Below are 25,899 nucleotides of genomic sequence, written 5' to 3'. Positions count from 1 at the left end.
TCATTGACTGGCTTTAAGATGAAATAATGTGATAATGTTGGAAGTGTTTAGATAGTTTAGCAGTTTGTCTTCATATTTAACATCCGTACTCCTGCTTTTGTATTATGCTTCAACTGAAATTTTTTTCGTGCCCTTACAAGTTCGCCATTACGGTTTTATGAATTCACACAGAGGGTAAATAAAGGCAGGGGTGTCCAAAGTGCAGCACGGGGGCCATTAAGGGCTCATATTTTAGATTCTAGAAATAGGATTTAACTAGAAAACAAAAAAACAACAGTAGACAAAATGGAAAGATCAGCAGTAATTTTACAAGAATAAAGTCTAACAAGAAAAAGTAGCATAAGGTTTAAAGTTTCAACAAAAACATTACATTTTTTCAAAATTGTAATATAATGACAAGCAAACAAAACAATAAATAAAGTTTTTTTGAAAAATTAGGTTGAGGAAAAAAATCTAATGTTAACAGAATAACGTTTAACATTTTTAAATAAAGTCAAACTTAAAAAAAAACAGTCATATTCTAATGAGAAAAAAAGTTGCAATTTTAAGAGAATAAATTCATATTATTATGGGGAAAACATTTTAATTTTAGTAGCATAGACTTGGAATTTACAGAAAAAAATATGAAAATAATGAAAATTCTCTAGTCGGGTCTTTCCACTGACAGTCGTCCCCACCATTGTCCTCGCACATTGCTGTAGCTGAAGCGTGGCTTGTGGAAACTGTCACCTGCAGTACTGAAGAAGATTTTTTTTTGATGAAAGTCAAAATACAGGAAATTTACAGGAGACAAAACGGGAGAGCGATGCGAACGATGGGCTAAACACAAGAGTTTCCTGAGGAAAAACCTAAAGTGCACTGCTCAATTATGACTGCCGCTTTCATAGAAGCAGATCCTTTAATAAAAAATAAACCTTTAATATTAAAGAAAAATTAATTAATCATGATTAATCACCATGTCACACTATGTTACCTTATATTACCTTATCATATGACCTTATCATTTCCCTAGGTGTTTTAAACTAGCAAAGAGTATATTTGGTATGCAGGAAGTGAACAAATGTGTTGCAATTGATGTGAAACGGATTGGGGGGGGGGATAGGATTAAATCAACTTTGCTTCTTCCTTCTCCTTTTTGGACATGTAGAACTGTGAATTGTACTATGTGATGTATTCCAATGTAACTTGTATGCATGCTCAAAATAAATTCAACAATTACCATTACCATGTCTGAAATATGCCCATTTTTACTGTATTTTATTGAAAGAAAGATAAATGGCAGAAAAAATTAGAGGAACACTTTGAAAACACATCAGATCTAAACTGGGGGAAAAATGATCTTGAATATCAATGGATGGATGGATGGTATTAGTAACAAAATGATGCCACACAATTTGATAGAAATGAAAATGGTCACCCTATAGAGGGGAGAAATCAAAGACACCCCAAAAATGAAAGTGAAAGAATGATGCAGCAGACTGGTCCATTTTGCTAAAATGTCATTGTAGCAACTCAAAATGATTCTCAGTAGTTTGTGTGGCCCCCACGTGCTTGTACGCATGCCTGACAACGTCGGGGCATGCTCCTAATGAGACTACAGATGGTGTCACTTTAATATCACTTAAAAAAAATCAGCAAAACAGGAAGTCCGTGATGTAGCGAGGGAACACTGTACTGGCGCACAAGCCTAGAGTGCCCTCTCGTGGCTATCAAGTGAAATAAAACATATATGTCGTTCCGGAGTACAAGTAGCAGGACCTGCCAAACCGTGAAAAAAAAGTGTGACTTATAGTCTGGAAAATACGGTAATTGTTAGCCAAAGTGAAGAAAGCCGGATATTTTGCAAGCCTTGCGATCACAAACGCATTTTTCTTCTGTCTCAGGTCAGCAGCTGTAGTGATGAAGCCAAACATGTCAGGAATTCAAAGTCCAAGCAGCTTGAAAGCGTCTCTTAAATCTTCAGTCTCACAAGGCTGGGGAAAAAGGACATTATTATGATTATTATTATTAATATTGAAATGTCATTTCAGGGAAACAGATCAGAGTGCTGGTGTACCTGCAGGATGCGATTGAGTTTCCGGGACAGTCTGACAGAGTTTTGCTGCAGGCTCTCCCAGGCCTTGAAGCTGCTTTGCTTACGATCAACAAAGGTTTGCCAGCAGTAGAAGAAGTCTAAGAAGAATTTCAATCAAATTTGGTTTGTGTACACTCACACCTGTGCAGTCCAACGCACCTCAAGTTATGCAATTTTCCTAAAACATGTTTGTGGTGTTCACCTCTATTTACACTTTTAAGAATGTTACTTAAAAATAGGGATGAATCTGCCATTGAAATATTCAAAAATATATATGTTATTTAAAGAAAAATATGTGAATATTATGAGAAACAAAGAAAACAAAATCAAGTTGGAATTTTTGGAAAATTAGGTTGGGGAAAAAGTCCAAATATTATGGGAATGAAATCATAATATTATTATGGAAAGAAAATGTACAAGAAAAAAGTAGAAACAGTTGGAAAAACACAGCAGAAATGGAAAAAACAGGTGTAATTTTATGAGCATTAAGTCAAAATATTTATTTATTTGATATTATTTATTATAATAATAATAATTTATAAATATGATTGAAATATTTATTTATATTTTAAAGTAAAATAAGAGAAAAGAGTCATATTCTAACAAGAAAAAAGGCGCGGTTTTACCAGAATAAACTCATAATAGCATGAGGAAAAATAATGTCTTTTTTAGTAGCATAGATAAAATATTACAGAAAAAATATTTTTTTAAGTTGTAATATTATGAGACACAAACAAAACAAACTTGGAATTTTTGGAAAGTTAGATTGGGGGAAAAGGTATAATATCATCGGAATAAAGTAATCATTTTGAAGAAGATTTACAAACATTATTTAAGAAAAAAGTCAAAATACTTGGAAATTTTAAAAAACGCATAAAAATGGGGAAAAAAGTCATAAAATTCTGAGAATAAAGTTGTAATATTACAAGAAGAAAGTTGAAATAGTTTGAAAAAACAGCAGAAATGGAAAAAGAAACGAGAATAAGATCAAAATATGAGGCAAAAAAAGTTGAATGAGAAAAAAAATGCAATTTTCTGATAATAAACTTGTAATATTATGAGGAAAAATAATGCCATTTTAGTAACTTATAGCTGGAATATTAAAGAAAAAATATGTATTAATAAAAAAATTGTCATATTATGAGAAACAAAACAAAACAAAATAAATGACTTTGGGGAAAAGTTATAATATGGGAATAAAGTCTAAATATTATGGAAATAAAGTCATAATATTAAAGTTATAATATTATGGGTATAAAGTCAAAATATGGAAACAAAGTAATAAATTAAAGTTATAATATTATGGGAATAAAGTCAAAATATTGTGGAAATAAAGTCGTAATATTAAAGTTCTAATATGGGAATAAAGCCGTAATAATAAGGTCATAATATTATGGGAATAAAGTCATAATATTATGGAAATAAAGTCGTAACATTAAGGTTCTAATATTATGGGAATAAAGTCGTAATACACTAGGTCCCCAACTTACGAACACCCGACGAGCGAACACTCGCCGACTGGTTTATGTTTTATTTTATTTTGCCTTGTAGTGCTTAGGCTTTTAGGCTTTCATTTATACTGCTACTGTATATGCTTGACCAGTAGAGGGCACTGTGACACTGCTAATGGGACCAACAGACTGGGGAGCTTCCGGTAAATAAAAAGCTAGGTTTTAGCTTTGTGATACAACCGGGACAAAGCGTGTGATTAAAGATTATGAAGAGTTAATAGGCCTGCTTAATTCTACACCACCCACAGAACAGAGTCTAGACAACCATTTGTCCTTTTTTTCAATAACTCCTCCTCCTCCTTGCTCCTATGCTCGACCACACCTCTCCAAAGGTAAATAACATTTATCATTACGTATTATTATATCATTTTTATTATTGTTTTTTCATTAATTATCCTCGTTTAATATTACTACTGCATCCAAACTCATATTTACATACATACGCATATATTGTATATGTATACACGTACATGTACTGTAGTACCTATATCATTGGTAATATTAATTTTGTTTCGACTTAAGAACGATTTGACTTAAGAACGGTTGTCTGGAACCAACTGTGTTCGTTAGTTGGGGACTTAGTGTATTACGGAAATAAAGTCATAATATTAAAGTCCCTCCGTGAATCACCACCTTACCGAGTGATCCTAAGAGCTACAGTATGGTAGGGTGTCCCAAGGCAAACAGGTCCTGGGTGACGGGCCAGACCAAGACCGAGAGTGATTCAGAAGACCTTTATGAACAAACACACGAGGAGAGACCGCACCTCGCCCGAACGTGGAATACCGGGGCCTCACCCTGGAGCCAGGCCTGGGGGAGGGGATCGCAGGCGAGTACCTGGTGGTCGGGCTCTCACCCGTGGGGCCCGGCCAGGCTCAACCCGAACAAGCCACACAGAATCTTCCTCCGTAGACCCACCACCAGCGGGGGCAAGCATAAGGGTCCGGTGCATTGTGCTTTGGGTGGTGGTCGAGGGCGGGCGCCTAGGCAACCTGGTCTTCGGTGGCCAAATCTGGTTCTTGGGACATGGAATATCACTTCTCTGGCGGGGAAGGAGCCCGAACTTCTGAGAGAGGTTGAGACATTCCGACTAAATATAGTCGGACTCACCTCGACCCACAGTTTGGGTTCTAAATCCAAACTCCTCGAGCGGGGCTGGACCTTGTTCTACTCTGGAGTTGCTGCAGGGGCGAGGCGGCAAGCTGGTGTGGGCTCATTAATAGCCCCCCGGCCCGGTGCCTCTGTGTTGGAGTCATCCCCAGTTAACGAGAGGGTTATTTCCTACGTTATTTTCCCTACGCCTTCGGGTTGGGGAAAAGGTCCTGACTGTCGTTTGTGCGTATGCGCCGAACGGCAGTTCAGAGTACCCAGCCTTCTTGGAGTCCATCAGAGGGGTGCTGGAGAGCACCCCAACTGGTGACTCCGTCGTTTTACTGGGAGACTTCAACGCCCATGTGGGCAATGACATTGTGACCTGGAGGGGCGTGGTTGGGAGGAACGGCCTCCCCGATCTGAACCCGTGCGGTGTGATGTTGTTGGACTTCTGTGCGAACCACAGTTTGTCCATCACAAACACCATGTTCGAACATAAGGATGTCCATAAGTGCACATGGCACCAGGACACCCTAGGCCGCAGGTCTATGATCGACTTTGTAGTCGTATCATCAGACCTGCGTCCGCATGTTCTGGACATGCAGGTAAAGAGAGGGGCTGAGCTGTCAACTGATCACCACCTGGTGATGAGTTGGATTAGATGGCGGGGGAGGATGCAGGACAGACCCGGGAGACCCAAACGTGTAGTGAGGGTGTGCGAGAACGTTTGGCAGAGTCTCCTGTTTGTCGAGTCTTCAGCTCTCACCTCCGGCAGAGCTTCGCCTGCATCCCGGGGGAGGACGAGGATATTGAGTCCGAATGGGCCTCCATTGCTGAAGCAGCCTATGGTGGACACCAGAGGTAGAAGGAGGTAGAAGGAGTTCTATCGAGCATGGATGGCTTGTGGGACTCCTGAAGCAGCTGATAGATACCGGCAAGCCAAGCGGCACGCGGCTTCGGCGGTGATCGAGGCAAAAATTCGGGTGTGGGAGGAGTTCGGTGAGGCCATGGAACACGACTTTCGGTCGGCCTCGAAGAGGTTCTGGCAAACCGTCCGGCTCCTCAGAAAGGGGAAGCAGTGCCCGGTCCACACTGTTTACAGTGGGGACGGGGGGCCTGCTGACCTCGACTAAGGATATAGTTGGGCAGTGGAAGGAATACTCTGCCTTCTCAATCCCACTGACATACTGTACCTTCCATAAAAGGAAGCAGAGGCTGAGGACACAAACGCGGACAGTTCCATCACCGTGGCTGAGGTATCCGGGGTAGTCAAAACGCTCCCCAGTGGCAAAGCTCCGGGGGTGGACGAGTTTCGCCCTGAATTCCTCAAGGCTCTGGATGTTGAGGGACTGTCTTGGCTGACACGTCTCTTCAACACTGCGTGGAAGTCGGGAACAGTACCTCTGGATTGGCAGACTGGGGTGGTGGTCCCCCTTTTCAAGAAGGGTGATTGGAGGTTGTTTTTCAACTATAGGGGAATCACACTCCTCAGCCTCCCTGGGAAAGTCTACAGGTATTTCAGGGTGCTGGAGAGAAGGGTACGACCATTAATCGAACCTGGGCTACAGGAGGTGCAATGTGGTTTTTGTCCTGGTCGCGGAATACTGGACCAGCTCTACACCCTTGCAAGGGTACTGGAGGGTACTTGGGTAATAGTTTGCCCAACCGGTCTACATGTGCTTTGTGGACTTGGAAAAGGCATTTGACCGTGTCCCTCGCGGTGTCCTGTGGGGTGTTCTCCGGGAGTACGGGATTGGTGGCGCGCTACTACGTGCCATTCAGTCCCTGTACAACCGTAGCAGGAGCCTGGTTTGCATTGCCAGCAGTAAGTCCAGCCTGTTTCCGGTGAACGTTGGCCTCCGCCAAGGCTGCCCTTTGTCACCGATTCTGTTCATAATTTTCATGGACAGAATTTCTAGCCGCAGCCAAGGTGTCGAGGGAGTCCAGTTCGGGGGCCTTAGGATGTCATCTCTGCTATTTGCAGACGATGTGGTCCTGATGGCCTCATCGGGCTGTGACCTGCAGGGTTTACTGGAACGGTTTTGCATCTGAATGTGAGAAGTTTCTGGGATGAGACTCAGCACCTCCAAATCTGAGGCCATGGTTCTCAGTCGGAAAAGGGTGGATTGCTCCCTCCGGGTTGGGAATGAGGTCCTGCCCCAGGTGGAGGAGTTCAAGTATCTCGGGGTCTTGTTCACGAGTGAGGGAAGGTTGGCGCGTGAGGTCGATAGGCGGATTGGCGCAGCGTCTGCAGTAATGCGGTCGCTGTACCGAACCGTCGTGGTGAAGAGAGAGCTGAGCCGGAAGGCAAAGCTCTCAATTTACCGTTCGATCTGTTCCCACCTTCACCTATGGTCATGACATTTGGGTCGTGAACGAAAGAACGAGATCGCGGATACAAGCGGCTGAACTGAGTTTTCTTCGTAGGGTACCCTAAGAGATAGGGTGAGGAGCTCGGTCATCCGGGTGGAGCCCAGAGTAGAGCTGCTGCTCCTTCATATGGAGAGGAGCAAGCTGAGGTGGCTCGGGCATCTAGTCCGGATGCCTACCGGACGCCTCCCTGGTGAGGTGTTTCGGGCATGCCCAGCCGGGAGAAGGCTGGATCTAGGACAAGGCTGGACCAAGACCTAGGACACGCTGGAGGGATTATGTCTCACAGCTGGCCTGGGAACACCTTGGTGTCCTCCCTGTGGAGCTGGAGGAGGTGGTCGGGGACCGGGAAGTCTGGGCTTCCCTACTAAGACTGCTGCCCCCTCGACCCAGATAAGTGGAGGAAAATGGAATGGAATATTAAAGTTATAATATGGGAATAAAGTCGTAATATTATGGAAATAAAGTCGTAACATCAAAGTTCTAATATTATGGGAATAAAGTCAATATAATGGCAGTAAAGTCAGAAAAAAGGGAAATGAATAGAAGGCTTTTTCACCTACACTATATGATAAAGCTGAGATGCAGTTTGTACTTGAAGTATGTACTGTATATACTATACTTCTTGATGGTACCTTTGTAAGTCATGACTGTGATTTGCACTCCGGCTTTCCTCAGCAACCGCAGGCCGTCTCTCTCGCAGCTGTCTTCCATGTCACAGAAGTAGAGGCGGGACACGAAGATCCTCAGGCGAAGGTTGGGCGTCTGCCCGAGGAAGCGAGACAGAGCCATGGAGCAGTCGGCGCAGGGAGACCAGGAGCAGAACCAAGTGATGGAGTAGCTGAGCCTCCCCCTGCCTGTCACTCCGCTGCCCCAGAGGCCGGGGCACAGGGCTCCCAGGTAGCGCAGAAACAGCAGCTAAACACAAGAATGCTTGTACTTCAGGTGTATTTCTCATCTCCCTGTTGGCAAGGTTCCTCCATCTCACCTCCACATGGCAGCCGTTACGATTGCGCAGGTGTCCAAAGTCAAAGGACAGCGAGTCCGGCCCCACCCGCCTCTTCACCACAAAGCACAGGTATGTTTCATTGCGACCCTTTGCCCAGCGCATGTTCTTGTAGTGGTACAGGAACTTCTTCTGGGGCAAAAGCACGCTTCAAGCAAAGGAAAAAGTAATGTCAGGAGAATAAAGTCAAAATATTATGGGAATAAAGTCATAATTACGAGAAGAACATTTACAAAAAGAACATTTGGGAAAATTTGAAAACAACTGCAAAATGGGAAAAAAAATTGCCATAAGGAAAAAAGTCACAATTATATGATAATGAGTTTGCAATATTATGAAGAAAAATAAAGTAATTTTTGTAGCGTAGATTTGAAATATTCAGGAATTTTTAAGTACATTTTTTTTTATAATTTTATAATTCATAATAATATGAGAAACCAACAAAAAATTGAAGAAGTTGTACTTTTTGGAAAAGAAAAAGAAAATTTACTGGAAGAAAGTTGAAATAGAAGAAAAAAACATAAGAAAGGGAACAAAACAGATGTAATTTTACAAGAATAAACTTAAAATATGAAGAGAAAATAATGATATTGTAATGAGAAAATAAGTCGCAATTTTACAAGAATAAACTTGTAAAATTATGAGGGAAAAAAAAGTCATCTTAGTACCATGGATTTCAGATAATAAAGAAAAAAGAACAATATATATGTTTCAATTTTATATAATTAATTTTTTTATACATAATAAAGTCATAATTACGAAACAAAAAGTTACAAGACGAAAGTTGAAATAGTTGGAACCAACAACAATAGAAATAAAAAAACAGCTCAAATTTTACAAAATGTAAAATAAAAATAATAAATTAAATTAAATAATAAATTAAAGAAAAAAAAAGTCATAGTCTAACAAGTTTTAATGTTATGGGAATAAAGCCATAATATTACGAAACAAAAATTTACAAGAAGAAAGTTGAAATAGTTGAGGGGGAAAAAAAACATTCACAGAAATGGAAAAAAGAGCTGCAATTTTACAAGAATAAACTTAATATAGGAAAAGAAAAAAAATCATATGCTAATGAGAAAAAAAGTTTCAATTTGACGAGAATAAATGAGGAAAAATAATGATATTTTAGTAGCATAGAGTTGAAATATTAAAGGAAAAATACTTTGTTTTCATTTTTTAATGAAAGTTAATAAATAATAAAGTCATAATTGCGAAACATTTACAAGAAGAAAGCTGAAATAGTTGAAAATTAAAAAAAAACGGCCAACGACGATAGAAATAAAAAAAAAACAGTTGGAATTTTACAAGAATAAAGTCAAAATATCAAGCGAAACAGTTTAACAAGTTCTAATATGATGGGAATGAAGCCATAATATTACCAAAACCAAATTTAGAAGAAGAAAGTTGAAATAATTGGAAAACAAAAAATAAGTAGCTGTACTTTTACGAGAATAAATTGGTAATATTAAGAAGAAAAATAATGTCATTTTAGCAGCAAAAATACATCATTTTTTAAAAGTTGTAATAGTACGAGAAACAAACGCCAAATACGTATTTCATGGAATTAAATATTAAAGACAAAATATGTTATTTATAAGTCATATTTATGTTAAAATATTAAAGAAAAAAGATGTTTTTTTTTAAGTCGTAATTTTATGAAAAACAAAACAAAATTGTAATGTTTAATGAAAGTATTATTGGAATAAAGTCATAATTACATGAAGAAAATTTAGAAGAATAAAGTTGAAATACAGTAATTGGAAAATGTAAAAAAAGCAGCTGTAATTTTATGAAAAAAGATAATAAGAGGAAATAGTTGTACTCTAACGAGGAAAAAAGAATAAACTTGTAATATCACGAGGAAAAATAATCATTTTAGTAGCATAGAGTTGAAATATTCAAGAAAAAAGGGGTCATTTAAAAAAAAAAGTCGGAATATTGTGAGAAACAAACAAAACAAAAATGAAGTTGTCATTTTTGGAAAATGAGGTTGGCTGAAAAAATCCTGGAATAAAAACAGAGTATCACAAGAAGAACATTTACCAAGATTATTTCAGTTGAAATATTTGGGGGGGAAATGTGTAAAAAAGAGCACAGAGTGAAGCTGATAGTAATAAAGGTGTGCTTTCACCTACTCTCCATGTGGAAGCTTGGATGCACTTTTTCTTGAACTCTATGTAACTTCTTTGCACATTTGCAAAATACCCAAGTTGCATGCTTTCATTTTTCAGCACATGTCATAGAATTATTAGCAAGCTTAGAAATGCCAACAGTGGAAATGCTGACGATAATCATAGACTTCTGCATCATCTTCATGTGTGCACTGTTGCATCGTGTATTTTTGTAAAAGAACATAAGCAGCATGATGATCACAAGCCATATAACAAAACATACTGTACTGCACATTGGAGAGTTGCGGTTAAGCGAAAGCGAGCGATGGACAGCGAGAAGGCAGCGTCGCCTGCAGTCGCTCTCGCTTTCACTGGTTTTGCTGTTGATCACTGATTAAGACTGAAACCTCCACACACAATAGTTACCAACAACGTCGTCTCTGGGGATCAACGGAGTAGAGCAGATCTTACATGACATGAAAACCACGCGTGTTAACGAGAAATGCGTCAAATGCAAAGCCGGGACGCCTGCACTGGAAATAAATGCATTGGTTTCGCTCACCTGTCTAGTTTTGTAATCATTTGGAAAGATGCGTCAGTCGCAGGGCGTGTGGACGGAATGAAGGTGAATGACAAAGAGCGAAAGTGTGTGTGCACGCGCGTGTGTGTGTGTGTGTGCATGTGTGTGTTGAAGCGGCGGGGAACCGAGAAGCGCCATCTCATCATAAACATCCTGCATCCATCACAGGCAGCTTCTGGTTGGACAGAAAGATTTTTGAAAGTGGCTTTAAAGGGGCGTGACAATACAAACATGGGTTATTCCGTGCCTGTGTGTGTACGCATGTGCGGCTCAAACAATAAGCAGTTTTTTCTCATTATCTCAAATGAAATCAGACTCAACCTTTCCTATTTTAGGCCGGTTAGGATGACCAAAATTATTTCTATTTGCAATTTTTTTTTTTTTTTTTCACTTTCTTCACCTTAGTACAGTAATCCTTCAATTGTAGCAGTTAATTGGATGTAGGATTCAATTTAATAAATGGAATATGTTCATAGTTACAGCATACAAATCCAAAATACTGTAGGAATAAAGTCCTAATATTACAACAGGTGTAATTTTGACAAAAATTAAGTTAAAATATAAAGAGAAAAAAAGCAAAATTTTTCAAGAATAAACTAGTAATATTATGAGAAAAAATAATGTCTTTTTTAGAAGCATATAGTTGAAATATTAAAAAAAATATGTATTTTTAAAATTGTAATATGAGAAACAAATCAAGTTAATATTATAGCGTTTTTTTTAATTGTATTATGAAAAACAAACAAAACAAAATTTAAAAAATAAATTTGACAAGTATAAAGTCAAACTATGAAGAGAAAAAAGTCGTATTCTAACAAGAAAAAAGAAAAAAATCTGCTTAAAAAAAGTCCTAGTGGTGTGAGAAACAAAACAAATCAAAGTTGTCATTTTTACACATTTACAATAGGAAAGTTGAAACACTTTGAAAAAAACATCGCAGAAATGAAAAAAACAGCAGTCATTTTACCAGAATAAATTCTAAACATTAAGAGAAAAAAAGTTGTATCCTTACAAGAAAAAAGGCGCAATTTTCGGGACTACCAAGTAATCTTATGTGGAAAAATAATGTCAATTTCAGAAGCATAGAGTTGAAATATTAAAGAAAAAAAGCTGTTTTTTTTTTAAAGTTGTAATATGATGGGAATCAGACAAAACAAATCAAAGGAAAAGTAGTTTGGGGAAAAAATAGTATGGAAATAAAGTTAGAATATTGAGGACAATTTACAAAGATTATTTGAGAAGAAAGTAGAAATATTTGGATTTGGAATATGAGAAACAAACAAAACAAAATGAAGAAAATACATTTTTATAATATTGATATTAATATGAATATATTAAATATTAAGAGAAAAAAGTCGTATTCTAATACAAAAAAGTACAAAAAAAATCTGCCTTAAAAAAAATCCTAATAGTATGAGAAATATTACAAGTGAAAAATTTACAACAACTTTTTAAAAAAAAGCACTTTTTTTTTTTTTTTAATATTTCAACTTTATGCAACTAAAACAACATTATTTTTCCTCATAATATTACTAGTTTATTCCCAGAAAGCTGCTCCTCATGTCTTGCTGGAATACAACTTTTTTCCTCTTCATATTTTGACTTTATTCTCGTAAAATTACAGCTGTTTTTTTTATTTATTTATCTCTGCTACTTTTTTTCCGAACTATTTAAGCTTTCCAAATCAAAGTTGGAATTTCTGGAAAATGAGGTTGGGGAAAAATGATAATATATTGGGAATAAAGTACAAATATTACGGAAACAAAGCCATAATACGACAGGAAGAAAATTAAAAACTGGAAAAAACAGGTGTAGTTTTATGAGAATCAAGTCAAAATATGAAGGAAAAGAAGCTGCATCCATCGCAGGCAGCTTCTGGTTGGACAGAAAGCTTTTTGGAAGTGGCTTTAAAGGGGCGTGACAATACAAGCATGGGTTATTCCATGCCTGTGTGTGTACGCATGTCAAGTGTACTCTGCTACACCGCAAAGATACGCTGCTCTTTGAGAAATGCTCCAAATGTTTGACAGACAGTACAAATTGCCTGTGAGAAAATACATGTCGCAAACGGCAACCCCACTACTTTACAACAGTGATAAAATTACAAAATATCAAACTTTCATTTTTTACTATGTGGCCTTTGCTGGAGGGAAAAAGGTTTGGACACCCGTGCATTAAAAAGTGGACATGAGTGTATTTCAGCGTTATGTTTTGAACTTGCAGTTGTCAGATAAAATACAACTTAAAGGGTCACTGACATGATTGTTCAGCTTTCTTAAATATGTTCTGTATTGTTTGTAATTCTGTTCTATGGTGCTTGTTTTTTGGAAAGTGAGCATTAAATGAGTAAAAATTGTATTTTTGTATGTCTCACGCATTTTGGTCGGAGGTCGTCAGAAGGGGGCTTTTCCCAAGTAACGGAGCAGGAAGGAGCAGGACTGTAAACAAATGCTAGCTAGTCGACTTGGTTCAGTATGTTTTTCTGCCGCTTGCTGTTCACAGTGTCCGAGTGATGCTGTAAGTTAGTTTTCTTTTCCAAAAGATGATGGTTTAAGACTACAATGAACGAAGCAAGTACGATAGCCAACCGCTGAGGAGAGTGCTTTAAGCGGACACATGCTGTGAGCAGCCCCGTGTGCAGCTGTGAATGCCAGGAGAACCGCACAGAGAGTGGGGACTGAGCTACCCGCCGTGGACGAGAACGGTGCATTGTAAGCTGACGCATGCTGTGAGCAGCCCTGAGTAGAGCTTGTCTGGAGAACGAAGCAAGTGCTAATTTCGGTGTATGTGATATGGAGCGCCGCCTCGCGTTCATTTCACTGAAGACTGCTATGAAGAACCTTTACAAGTACGGTATAAACGCATTTTGGATGCTAGCAACAGGACCAAAGGAGGAGAAAGGCATCAAAATTGCCAGAGAACACAGCAAGTCAAGTCTTATTTCCATATACTGTATATTATGATATAGTATGGTAAACATGATGTCACCATAGCAACAAGCATTCAGGGCATTACTGTACATGTTATAAACTTACTTTCACCCTCAACGTATGACGGTGGAGGCAGAACGGAAGGCCGACCAACGAACACAATCAAAAAAGGCTGCAAAGAGCCCTTAACTCTAATAATTGAAGATAAGCAACTCCAAGGTAAATTACACTTACCGTTTTATGTCTGAAGCCGACCAATCTCCATTTCCAGGCTTTGTCACCTGAGCATCAGACATTGTTTTGTATTGTATTGTATGTACTTTATTGATCCCACAGCGGGGAAATTTACTTGTTACAGCAGCAAGCAAGACAAGTAAAGAGAACAGTAAAGTAAAGCACTACAACATGGTTCAGGTGGTGCAGGTGTTATAGAGCCTGATAGCGGTCGGTATGAAGGACCTGCGGAACCTCTCCTTCTTACACCGTGGGTGTAACAGTCTACTGCTGAAGGAGCTGCCCAGGGAAACAACAGTGTCATGTAGTGGGTAAGAGGTGTTGTCCATGATGGATGTCAGCTTAGCCAACATCCTTCTCTCCCCCACTTCCTCCACGGAGTCCAGAGGACCGTCCAGGACAGAGCTCGCTCTCCTGATCAGCCTATGTCCCATCGTCGGTGGTTCCAATAAATATGACTTCATTCCAGGTTCTCCTTTTCATCTCCAGATGTTTCTTCCTCCTCGAAAACCAAAGACACGTCGCTGGAATCTTGGCTATAATCACTGTAAACATCTTCCCTCATTTTGGTTACTTCTGGTGTTCCACTGCGCCGACGTCACTCGGGAAACGCCCCCTTCTGACGGGCTCCGACCAAAATGGCGGTTTGGGACACATGCAAATGCAATTATTACCAATTTAACGTCAGGCTTCAAAGTAACGAACATCGTATCATTAGAAACAATATAGAACATATTTAATGATGATGATGATGATAACATTGTGAGCGTACAACATCGTCGCATTCCAGACCGCAGTGCGGTGCAGGATGTTTGTACAACGCTAACGTGGCCGAGTCCCGCCGTTGCAAGCTCGTAACGCCGCACTGTGCTTCTGGTCATCATCATAAGCTGACATTTCTGCATGGCTGCCAAGGAGACACCTGCTAGCTAGCTGGCTGCTATTAATGCCGTCAGGAAACAGATGTGAGTTCACACGCTGGAAAGAAAGCGTGTTTGCCGCTGCGGTCGCGCGCGCGGGCGGGAGTTGTTAGCACTGCACTCGGTTGATCATGTGCGACGTCCAAATGAGCTGGGTGGAGCGTGGTCAGCGCCTTACGTAGGCCAGATGAAAGGTGCGGAAATGAGGAATTAGTGCAGTGTCTGCTAATGCAGTGTGAAGACATGAATCAGACATTCATTTCTTCCACATGCACACACACACACACACACACACACACACACACACACACACACACACACACAGTACCCTGGGAAAGAAACGGTGAATTCCCCAAACCGCAGAGTGCATGAGAGGGTGAGGGGAGGTAAAAGAAAGCAGAGAAGAAGACAAAACGAGCACACACCCTTGGCGAGGAGGGACCGTGCCTCTCCGGGGCTGTGGCCGGGACGTCCAGTCTAGCAGACGTGCGTGCCGGGCCAGATTTGACAGCTCGGGAAACCCCGGATGATGGCAGGGCGAGGTGGGACGTGCCAGTCCTATGAGGTCTGGCACAGCTCACGCTTTGCTTGCGGACAGCTGGAAAGCGGCGCAGGGTTGGCGCAGGGAGTCGGTGCTGATGTGCCACCCTGGCTCCACAAGCGTGGACAAAAGTATTTAGACGCTGCTCTTCGTGAATCAGTCAGGCTGTAGCTCCGCCCCTTCCAACTTTGTGTGGTAGCAGCTTGGGAAAGACCCCTTCTTCAATATTTGGACTTTATTCTCATATGATTATGGATTTTTCTCCAACATTTGGTTTTGTTTTTCTCATAATGTTACCACTTTTAAAAAATGACTTTTAACTCTATGCCACTAAAATGACATCATTTTGACTTTTTTCTTGTTACACTGCAACTTTTTTCCCTTAGCTCATTCAATACCAAAGACGTAGCTATACGTGTTTATAAACCCCCAACACCCGATCCCAACCACGTATTCATACTGTCCGCCTTTTAAGAGGCAAAAAGAGGTCATGACGCACGTCCCCGCTAATGCATTTCACTTCAGAACAATTTTAAGCCATAAAAACGGCCACACGGTGGCAGAAGTGAATTTGATAAGAGCTCTGCAGGGGTCATGCGAGTGGAAGAATCACACCTGACAGGAAGGAGGAAGTGAGAGAGCTGGAGGAGTGTAGCGTGCAGAATGTGAAAATTGTAACCAGTTGATGGTGTTATATTTGTCAAAAAAAAACAACCCTTTTTGTGTTGTTTATGTTCTGGTAGAGTTGTTTAGATATTTGAGTTGTCACAAAAGCAAAAAATATTTGTGTCAAAGTGAAAGTTATGCTTGGAATGTATCTTTTGACAAAAAGCTGGTTTTCTTCCTGTTTTAGTTGGGAGCTGATATTTTCCTGAAACCTGCCGATGTTCTACTACTGATTACTAAAGAATGAAAAAGGTAGAAAAAAACTTTTTTTTTTCTGATGAAAGACAGGAGTCTAATGTTTCTTTTGGTAGGTTCCATGTTTCACAGCCAGAGAACACAATGTTCTGTGTGCCTTGAAAAATCAGTCAAAAGGGGTTGTCTTTTGAAAAATGGCTGGGATTGAATGAGTTAATATTTTGACTCTATTCTTGTAAAATTGCAGATTTTTCAATTGATGCTGTTGTTTTTATTTTTCAAATATTTCAATTAAAAAAAAAATCTCAGTATATTTTCTTTAATAGTATTACTTTATTCCCATAGTATAACTTGTTTGCCCCAACCTAATTTTCCAGAAATGAGTTTTGTTCCTCATAATAGTATAACTTTTAACAAATGACATATTTTTTCTTAAATATTTCAACTCTATGCTACTTCAATGACACTCTTTTTCATCATATTACAAGTTTATTCTTGTAAAATTGTTCCATTTTCATTTAATATTTTGACTTTGTTCTTGTAAAATTGCAGATTTTTCAATTGATGCTGTTGTTTTTATTTTTCAAATATTTCAATTTAAAAAAAAATCTCAGTATATTTTCTTTAATATAATAACTTTATTCCCGTTATTGTAACTTTTTCCCAACATCATTTTCCAAAAATGAAAACTTTTTAGACTTTTAAAAAATTACATATTTTTCTCTAATATTTCAACACTATGCTACTAAAATGACATTATTTTTCCTCATAATATTAGTTTATTCTCATAAAATTGCGACTTTTTTCTTGATATAGCAAGAAAACTTTTTTACTTTTTTCTCGTGAAATTGCTGATTTTTCCATTTTTGCTAATTTTTACAATTTTTTTCAAATATTTCTACTTTTTCTTAAATCTCAGCACATTTTCTTCCATATTATGACTTTGTTCCCATAATAGTATACATTTTTCTCCAACCTAATTATTCAAAAATGAAAACTTATGACTTTTTGTTTCTCAGTATAACTACAAAAATAACTTTTTTTTCTCTTTAATATTTCAACTCTATGCTCATAAATGACATTATTTTTCCTCATGTTACGAGTGTATTCTCGTAAAATTGTCACTTTTGCCCTCGCGAGAATGACTTTTTTCTCTCATTATTGAACTTATTGCCATAATATCAAAAGCTGTTTATTTTTTAATTCTCCAATTATCTCAACTTTCTTCTTGTAAGAAGTGATGACTTTATTGCCATAATATTTTGACTTTAGTTTCATAACATTAGAACTTTTTCCTGCAACCTCATTTTCTAAAAATGGCAACTTTGTTTTGTTTGTTTCTCATCATAACATCTCTTTTACAAAAAATCTTTAATATTTCAGACTTGTGCCACTAAAATGCCCTCATAATATTATTTTAGTAAAATTACAGCTCTATTTTCCCATTTTGCTGTTGTTTTTTTGTGTAATTATGACTTTATTCCCTAAATATTTTCACCTTATCCCAATATTCTAAACTCGTTTTCCAAAAATGACAACTTTATTTGTTTTGTTTCTCAACTTATAAAAATGATTTCAACTTCATGCTACTCATCTAATGTTAGTTTTTCCTCATATTAGGATTTTATTCTCTTAAGATTTTTTTTCTCTTAATATTTTGACTTTATTCTTGTCAACTTACTGCTGATTTTTACGGTTTTGCTCATAAAATTACAGTCGTTTTTTTTTTTCCAATTACTTCAACATTCTTCTTGTAAATTTTCTTTTCATGATTCTGACTTTATTATATATATTTCTAGGGAGAAAAATAAAATAAATAAAAATATATATTTTTTGTATGTTACTGAAATGACATTATTTTTCCTCATAATGTTATGACGTTATTCTTGTAAAACTGCGACTTTTTTACTTTAGAATACGACTTTTTAAAAATGTATTTAAGTTTTCTTGTTAAATGATATTTTTAGACTGTGAAGTGGACCTATTTTTAAAAAAAGGCACTTTGGACACCCCTGAGATGAGGCCAAAATGATCCACACCCTGGCTGGTCTTTGAGTTGAAGCAGCTTTGAATGGGAGTGACACACACGCACACACACACACGCACACACACACACAAAAGTGGTGTTTTTAGGTGCACTTCTGTTTTTGCTCCCATCTTTCATGAGCTGAACTCTGTAAAACTTTTCTATGTACACTAAAAGGCCTATTTCTCTCTTGTGGAATATTTGAATTGGAATTATTTCCCAACCGTAAGCGTTTTGCATTGGAGTTGATGGTGTGTCCAGTTGTAGCTCCACCATCCATCCATCCATCAATACAAATATTGATATAGAGTACATGCAGTACATAAGATGTAGAGTACAGTACTGTATAGCACTTTTGGAAGTACTGTAGCTGACGGGTGCGTGCAGGTAAGCTGTGGTTTAAGAGAGCAGCTCAAACAAATGAAACCGATTCTGCACATTCACATCAACCACAAAACACTTCCTATACATACAGTCATACTGTATACCGTATACTGTACAGTATGCTCTCACATAACACCTTTTACTTGGCTCAAATATCTTGCAAACCAACCACACACACACACAGTACCTATTTAGGAAACACGTTTTGTACAAATCCTAAATTCATTCCACACCTTTCTTTAAAGCAGGGGTGTCCAAACTCTTTCCTCCAGCGGGGGTCACATAGTGAAAAATGAAAGGATGCAATGTTGCCAATTTTTATTCTGTACAGCAACACATGAACAGTAGATATGCTGAGAAGTCATATTTATTTCATCTCAGCTTTGTCATATACTGCAGGTGAAAAAACATTTTATTCGTATCAACTTCACTCTTTTTTTCACATTTTTGCTGTTTTTTTCTTTTTCTTTTCCAAATATTTCAACTCTCTTCTTAATCTTTATGAATTTTCATCAACATTATGACTTCACTCCCGTAATATTATAACATTTTTCCCCAACATAATTTTTCAAAAACAAAACTTAATTTTGTTTTGTTTGTTTCTCATCATATTTGGACTTAAAAAAACCCAAAATCATTTCTCTTTAATATTTCAACTCTATCCTACTAAAATGACGCTATTTTTCCCCCATAAACAGAAGTTTATTCTCGTAAAATTGCAAAACATTTCTTGTTAGAATTCCATTTTTTATTTTTCTTAATATTTTAACTTTGTTCTTAAATTACAGCTGTTTTTTCCCCCATTTCTGCTGTGGCATTTTTACATTTAAAAAAAAGAAAATTTCAACCTTCTTGTAAATTTTCCTCTCGTGATATTAAGACTTTATTCCCATATTTTTCACCTTATGACTTTTTAATTTGTTATGCAACTCTTTTCCTGTTTGAAAACGACTTTTTTCCTCTTAAGATTTTGTCTTTATTCTTGTAAAAATGAAAAAAACAAAAAAAATCCAACTATTTCAGTTTTCTTGTAAATTTTCTTTTTGATATTATTCTTAATATTATGACTTTATTCCCTCCAGCGAGGGCCAGATAGTGAAAAATGCCATTTTGCTACTTAGTATAAGATATGCTAACAAGTTACATTTATTTCAAGAAAAAAGTGCATCTCAGCTTTGGCATAAAAACAGATGATTAATATCAACTTCATTCTTTGCCCTCCTTTTTTTAAATTTTTTTTTTTTATTTTCCAACTATTTCAACTTTCTTACAGTATATATTAATATTCTTCGTAAATGTTCTTTTTATTCCCATATTATAACTTTTCCCCCAACCCAAATTTCTCATAATGTTATGACTTTGAAAAAGTAACCCATTTTGAAAAGATGTTCCAACTCCAGGCTACTAAAATAACAATAGTTTTCCTCATAATATGACAAGATTATCCTCACAAAATTGCCACTTTTTTTCTTGTTAGAATACGACTTTTTCCTCTTAACATTTGGGCTTTATTCTCGTAAAATTACAGCACTTTTTTCCCCACTTCTGCTGGTTTTCTTTTTAATTTTCCGACTATTTCAACTTCAATATAAATTTGACTTTATTCCACAAAATTTTGACTTCATTCTCATAACATTTGATTTTTTTCCACAACATACTTTTCCAAAACTTGCAACTTTATTCATTGTTTTGTTTGTTTCTCATTGTATAACTACAACAAAAAACATAAAAAATTAGAGTGCAAATTTTTTTTATTGTCGTTTTTTCCCATTTCTGCGTTGGTTAAATTTGCCAACGACTTCCAAGTTTCTTCTTGTAACTTTTCTTCTCGTAATATTATGACTTTGATATTTATTTTTATTTTGTAAAAAGGCTAAGGAAAATGTTCTACTGTATATTTCACATTCATTATTAGTATCAACAGTTCAGCTTTTTGTCTTCACAGTCTGCCTTTTTGCTCTATTTTTCCATTTTTTTTAAGGTTAAATTTTATCCCTTCAATGTGCCTTGTGCCAGTGGCCAATCAAAAGCAATCCAGTTGGCTGCACATGGCCCCTGGGACACACTTTGGACACCCCTGGTGTAACAGGACTGAGTGGAAACCCAGAAATGTGACTAAAGTGTGAATTCCAAATGTTTTTTTGTTGTTGTTTTTAAAGAGAAGAAAGTTAAAAGTATAGTTGCAATACGGAGTAACACGAATATGTAAAACACAACAATTGTAAGGATTTTAAATGATTATACACTCTTAATTAAAATGTTCAAAGCAGTTGAAAAATCTTGCACTGTCGGATCTTAAGGAGTAAGCATAAAACTGAAATAAAGCTGCTAGCTGCCATTCGACGCCCCTGCACAACCTGAAGCTCCACTGTTCCATTTAAGGGTCATGATGGCGGTCCCTCCACTGTGCCGTACGGAAAATATCTCAGGTGGGATCTCCTCGTCATGCCAGTAACGTTGGAAGCCATCTGGACCGTCAAGGGAGAAGAAAACTTTCTTCCACCTTTCAATGTCCCATGTTTGGTGCTCTGCTGCAAATTCCAAACCTTTAGCGAGACAAGGCCTTTGAAGAGCTTTTTTGGTTTTTTTTTGTCTCACTCCAAGTTCTTCTTTTTGCATTTTGAAGCTCTACTTCAAACCTCCTTAAGATCCAACAGTACAAAATGTACATTCTTGACATTTTTCAACTGCTGTGAACGTTTTGATGAGGAGTGTATTTCATGGTAAAGGCAAGAAATGCTATTTTTCGGAAGGTGATAAATAAGTATACTGTATAAATAATACTTACAGTACATAACTGAATAAATAAGTATATAACTAATACTTACAGTGCATAACTACTGTAGGCTTAAATATCCTGATGTCACTCCTGTTTGCGTCCCTGGAAGTCCTGGAAGGATGCTTCCGCCATCATAAGTCTTTGTAGAAGACTTTTGTGAGCGGATATCCCAGAAATCCTCTCTCAGGAGCCTCCCTCTGTGCTTCCTCATCCTCAGCATTCTCATCAGTCTGCTCCCCAAGCTGCTGATAACCCAGTTTTCTGAAGAACACCTCGCCCACCTTAGAAGGGTACGGGACGTGCGCGTACACTCGCAGCGCCCCCGCCTCCCTCTCCTTCTGCTCCAAACTCTGCACAAAGAGCCTAGCCAGGCCCTCCCTGCGGTACCAGCTGCCCGTCACCAGCCGACAGAACCTCCGGATGCCGGGGCGCTTCTCGCTCTCTCGGAAGAGGCAGCCCAAGATTTCGCCTTCGCACTCTGCCACCCAGACCAGCCCTGCAGCCTGCTCCCTCTCTGGGGTGATGCTCTCTGCTGATGCCTCGCTGTCTTTGGAGACTGTTCTCCGCCTCGGCTAAGTAAAAGGAACAACAAATACATTTGAGGACTAACAATAACTAACCGCTTTTCCCCCAACATGGCTTTCTATTAGTGGGAAACTTACATGAGCAACTCCTTTCCAGAAACTTGCACACGTGCAACAAGTTGCACCAGTCGGTGAAACTTGCGGTTTTGTTGAGCACACGTGAGTCAATGAAACCCGAGTTTTTTCCAAACACCAGTGAGTCAGTGAAACTCAAGTCTTCATCGAGCACCCATGAGACAATAAAACTTGCGTCTTTGTCAACCCGTGAGTCAGTGAAACTCCAGTCTTCGTCAAGCACGTGTGAGTCAGTAAAACGCAACTCTTTGTCGAGTACCTGTGAGTCAGTGAAACATGACCCTTTGGCACACACCTGTGAGTCAGTGACACTCGAGTCTTTGTCAAGCACGTGTGAGTCACTGAAACGTGAGTCTTTGTCAAGCACCTGTGAGTCACTGAAACGTGAGTCTTTCTTGAGCACCTGTGAGACAGTGACACTCCAAACACCCGTGAGGCAGTGACACTCGGGTCTCTGTTGAGCACCTGTGAGTTAGTGAAATATGAGTCTTTGTCGAGTACACAGGAGTCAATGAAACTTGAATCTTTAGTGAGTATACGTGACTCAGTGACAATTGAGTCTCTGTTGAGCACCCGTGAGTCAGTGAAACTCAAGTCTTCAACAAGCACCCATTAGACAATGAGACTCGCGTGTTTGTCAGCCCGTGAGTTGGTGAACCTCCAGTCTTTGTCGAGCATCCGTGAGTCACTGACACTCCAGTCTTTGTCAAGAACTTGTGAATCAGTGAAACTTGAGTCTTTCTTGAGCACCTGTGAGTCAGTGATCCTCGAGTCTTTGTCAAGTATCCATGAGTCAGTGAAACTCGTGAGCTGAGCGAGTAAAGTTTGGAATGACTACTTCATGTAGTAGTAGTAGTAGTAGTAGTAGTAGTAGTAGTAGTAGTAGTAGTAGTAGGGGTCTTTAAAAATCCCAGGTACAATGTTCCCTTGTTCTATCGCGGTTCACCTTTCGCGGATTCTTTTTAGTGCTTCTTTTCTTTTTAATACAGTGTCTGAACTCTGTTACAGGCCGAGCCTGGCCCTTTAAGAAGAATTTTATTGTGGGAAGTTGAGTGTCTATCTCTTCCCTCGCTCGTCTGCCTGCACCGCCCATTGTTTCCTGCGTCCTGATTGGCTGTAGACTATTGTCAGTCAAACTCCTCTGTGCCATGTCTCCTGTGTCATCGCTAGCTAGCTTGCTTGCTAGCTTGTAAATGAATCTTTGGTTCATCTGCAGTGATATGTTTTAACAAGGATACAAAAACACTACAATACAGCGGAACGGCGCCAGGACGAAAAGGCATGGTCACAGGACTAGGAGTGTGACAATATCTCGATATGGCGATATGTCGCGATATTTCATCTCCCGATCGATTATCGATATGCGCCCGCCAAGTATCGATAATTTTGATTTACATACGTTCGCTATAAACTGCCTCACTCATTATTAGTTCCTTTTGCGCAATCCCTTGGCGGTCTGCTAGGGGGCCGCCTCGTGGGAGAGCCGGAAAAGTCGGCGGAAGTCGGCAGCGAAGTAAACACACAGCAAGAGAGAACATGGCGGACACGAGCGGAAAACGGTTGAAAGATGCACCGGCAGCCTACAAGTCATGTGGATGCATTTGGGGTTTTACAGTACTGATGGTGGAACAAAGCTGGAGAAGGACTTTGCTACATGCAAGAACTGTTTCACAAAAGTTACGTATACTGGAAACACAACGAATATGCACAGCCACTTGCAGCGCCATCACCCACAGCTAGTAAGCCAAAAAGCTGGTCAAAGTTGATCACTCACGGCATATCTGTGTATATTTGCAAGGATCTGCAGCCATACGGTGTTTTGGAGAATGACGGGTTTCACTTTTTGATGCGCACTTTGGAGCCACACGACGCAATATCAAGTCGAAAACATTTCACCAAAAGCTTATTTATCAAATTTTGTTGGTTCTCTCAAAATGTGCAGGTAGATGCCTTGCAGTAAATTTGCACTTTACAGCAGTGTTACACATAAATGATGTCACTGTTTATAAAATAAGCTATAGGTTTGTTACTGCACTACAATAGTGACTGTGTTAGAAAGACACTCATTTGTTTCAGGAATATTGCAATAAAAGTGTCTTAAAAAGACATTTCTTTACAGAAATGCTGCACTAAGTGTTAAAGGGCCAAATAAACATGTTTTTTTTTTCTCATTTTAAAATATGTTTTTCTCTTTTAATAGTAGTATCGCAGATTATCGTGGCTTGATTTCCTGACCAATATATCGATAATCGCTGTATCGCCATATCGTGAGATCATCGTTATCGTGAGCCTTGTATCGTGTTTCGTATCGTATCGTGAGGAACCCAGAGGTTCCCACCCCTACACAGGAGTGAAATATGCACGAGTGACTGAATGATTTCTTGTGTTGATAATTAAAATTAAAACGAAGACTTGAACTTTTTTGAGTGCTTAAACAAGAGAGAAATATGAGAAAATGTTAATGCTTATCTGAGAAAAGTCTCTAAAGTGTATGGTGATGGGTTTTACAGCCTTAAATCAAATAGAATTGTAAAAAAATGAAGTTGGCTACTATGCGGATTTCACTGATTGTGAGCTATTTTGGGAACCTATCACCTGCGATAAACAAAGGGAACACTGTAAATGAGAAAACTTCCCACAGTGGGAAAGGTGCTATTTGGTCCCTTGTTTACCTTTATAAATTCAACCAACCTTCCTCATGATGGCTTTCTTGCCACTGATCCGGGCATAAGGATTCTGCAGCATCTCATCATGCGTCCCCCGGAAGCTGCTGCCCACGTAGTCCCAGGAGGGGCGGCTGCTGCCCAGAACCCCCGTGGAGCGTGGCATGGTGATTTTCAGGTAGATAATGAGCAGGAAGACGGGGATGGCCAGGGCCAAGACGAAGGAATGAACCAGGCAGCGCAGGGCGGAGGAAAACACAGCCAGGACAAAAAGGCATAGCGGGCGAGTGAGGATGTGCAGAATAAGGCGGTTCTCTGTGCCCTCGCAGCCCTCCTGCGGACATGCAATGGGAACATCAGGCATGGTGACGCAATCTAAAGAGACAATACATGCTCCTTAGTGCCGGCAGCACTCATGCAGCCCCAGACCATGAGTCTACCACGATCTCCCTCTTTGCTGCACAAACCTTAATGAGAGCTTTAATCATCTCAATGTCGTCCTCCTTCATCCTCCTCATCACCACTTGATCCAGCTCCAGCTTAACCATCTTTAGTTGGTGTTAAGTTTGACGCCACCTGAAGAAAAAGCCTTCGGAAGAAGGTGACAAGGCCACTGGGCTGTCAACCACCATTCACTGTATGCAAGGTTTTACCTTGAGTGGGCTAGGTCATTTTATGCATGGTTAAAAAAAATAAAGGCAGATGTGGGGTTATTATGTAAGAGTCATGCATTTCACAGTCATGCATGAAAACAGATTATTGTCAGCATTGCATTTGTTTACTGATGCACCTTTATCCACACGTGTTTTTTCTCATGTGTGCTTTTTCAACGCACTGTGTTGCTAGTGACCATTTAAGGGAAAGTCGACGTCGCTCAAATTTCCGTTATTACTATTCAAAACCCCTCGAATCCACGGTTCTACTTACCGGCTCCGCCGTGAACCCAAAATACGAGGACAAAATGTAACAGAGATAAGTATTTTCTCTTGTGGGTTGGCACATTTGATTGAATGACCGTAGTTGTGTAGTCGTAAATCAGCTATTCTTGATAAAAACTACGCAGTTTTGTCTTCGCAAACATGGCTGCCTACGCCGTTTGACTACGTAACGGCAAACGCGACGTAACGACGTAAACAACGTAAGGCACACGTGTGA

General features: G+C 39.0%; 2 protein-coding genes across 4 annotated transcripts; both read right to left on the bottom strand.

Moving 5' to 3' along the window:
• Window positions 1–933: 933 nt before the first annotated feature.
• aicda (activation-induced cytidine deaminase) lies at window positions 934–13,973 on the bottom strand. The gene is made up of 5 exons (XM_054782129.1): window positions 13,912–13,973; window positions 8,036–8,201; window positions 7,683–7,965; window positions 2,057–2,172; window positions 934–1,973 (listed from the first exon to the last, which is right to left on the bottom strand). Exons 1-5 carry the CDS (start codon window positions 13,971–13,973, stop codon window positions 1,923–1,925), a joined length of 678 nt encoding a protein of 225 aa, XP_054638104.1. The 3' UTR covers window positions 934–1,922.
• Window positions 8,062–25,826, bottom strand: nat14 (N-acetyltransferase 14 (GCN5-related, putative)). Of its 3 annotated transcripts, none has more exons than XR_008571965.1 (4): window positions 25,212–25,786; window positions 24,773–25,078; window positions 21,472–21,994; window positions 8,062–8,201 (listed from the first exon to the last, which is right to left on the bottom strand). XR_008571965.1 is itself a non-coding variant. In XM_054781145.1 (4 exons), the coding sequence occupies exons 2-4, from the start codon at window positions 25,290–25,292 to the stop codon at window positions 21,554–21,556; spliced, it is 828 nt and encodes a 275-aa protein (XP_054637120.1). In that variant the 5' UTR covers window positions 25,293–25,333; window positions 25,672–25,826; the 3' UTR covers window positions 17,703–21,553. The 3 variants fall into 3 exon arrangements, 2 of the variants coding, with proteins under 2 accessions (XP_054637120.1, XP_054637119.1); XM_054781145.1 differs by lacking the exon at window positions 8,062–8,201 and having other exon boundaries at window positions 17,703–21,994; window positions 25,212–25,333; window positions 25,672–25,826; XM_054781144.1 differs by lacking the exon at window positions 8,062–8,201 and having other exon boundaries at window positions 17,703–21,994.
• Window positions 25,827–25,899: the final 73 nt, after the last annotated feature.

Source organism: Dunckerocampus dactyliophorus, chromosome 7 (genome assembly GCF_027744805.1).
Source record: "Dunckerocampus dactyliophorus isolate RoL2022-P2 chromosome 7, RoL_Ddac_1.1, whole genome shotgun sequence".
NCBI lineage: Eukaryota > Metazoa > Chordata > Actinopteri > Syngnathiformes > Syngnathidae > Dunckerocampus > Dunckerocampus dactyliophorus.
This window is presented reverse-complemented; position numbering and strand designations above follow the sequence as displayed.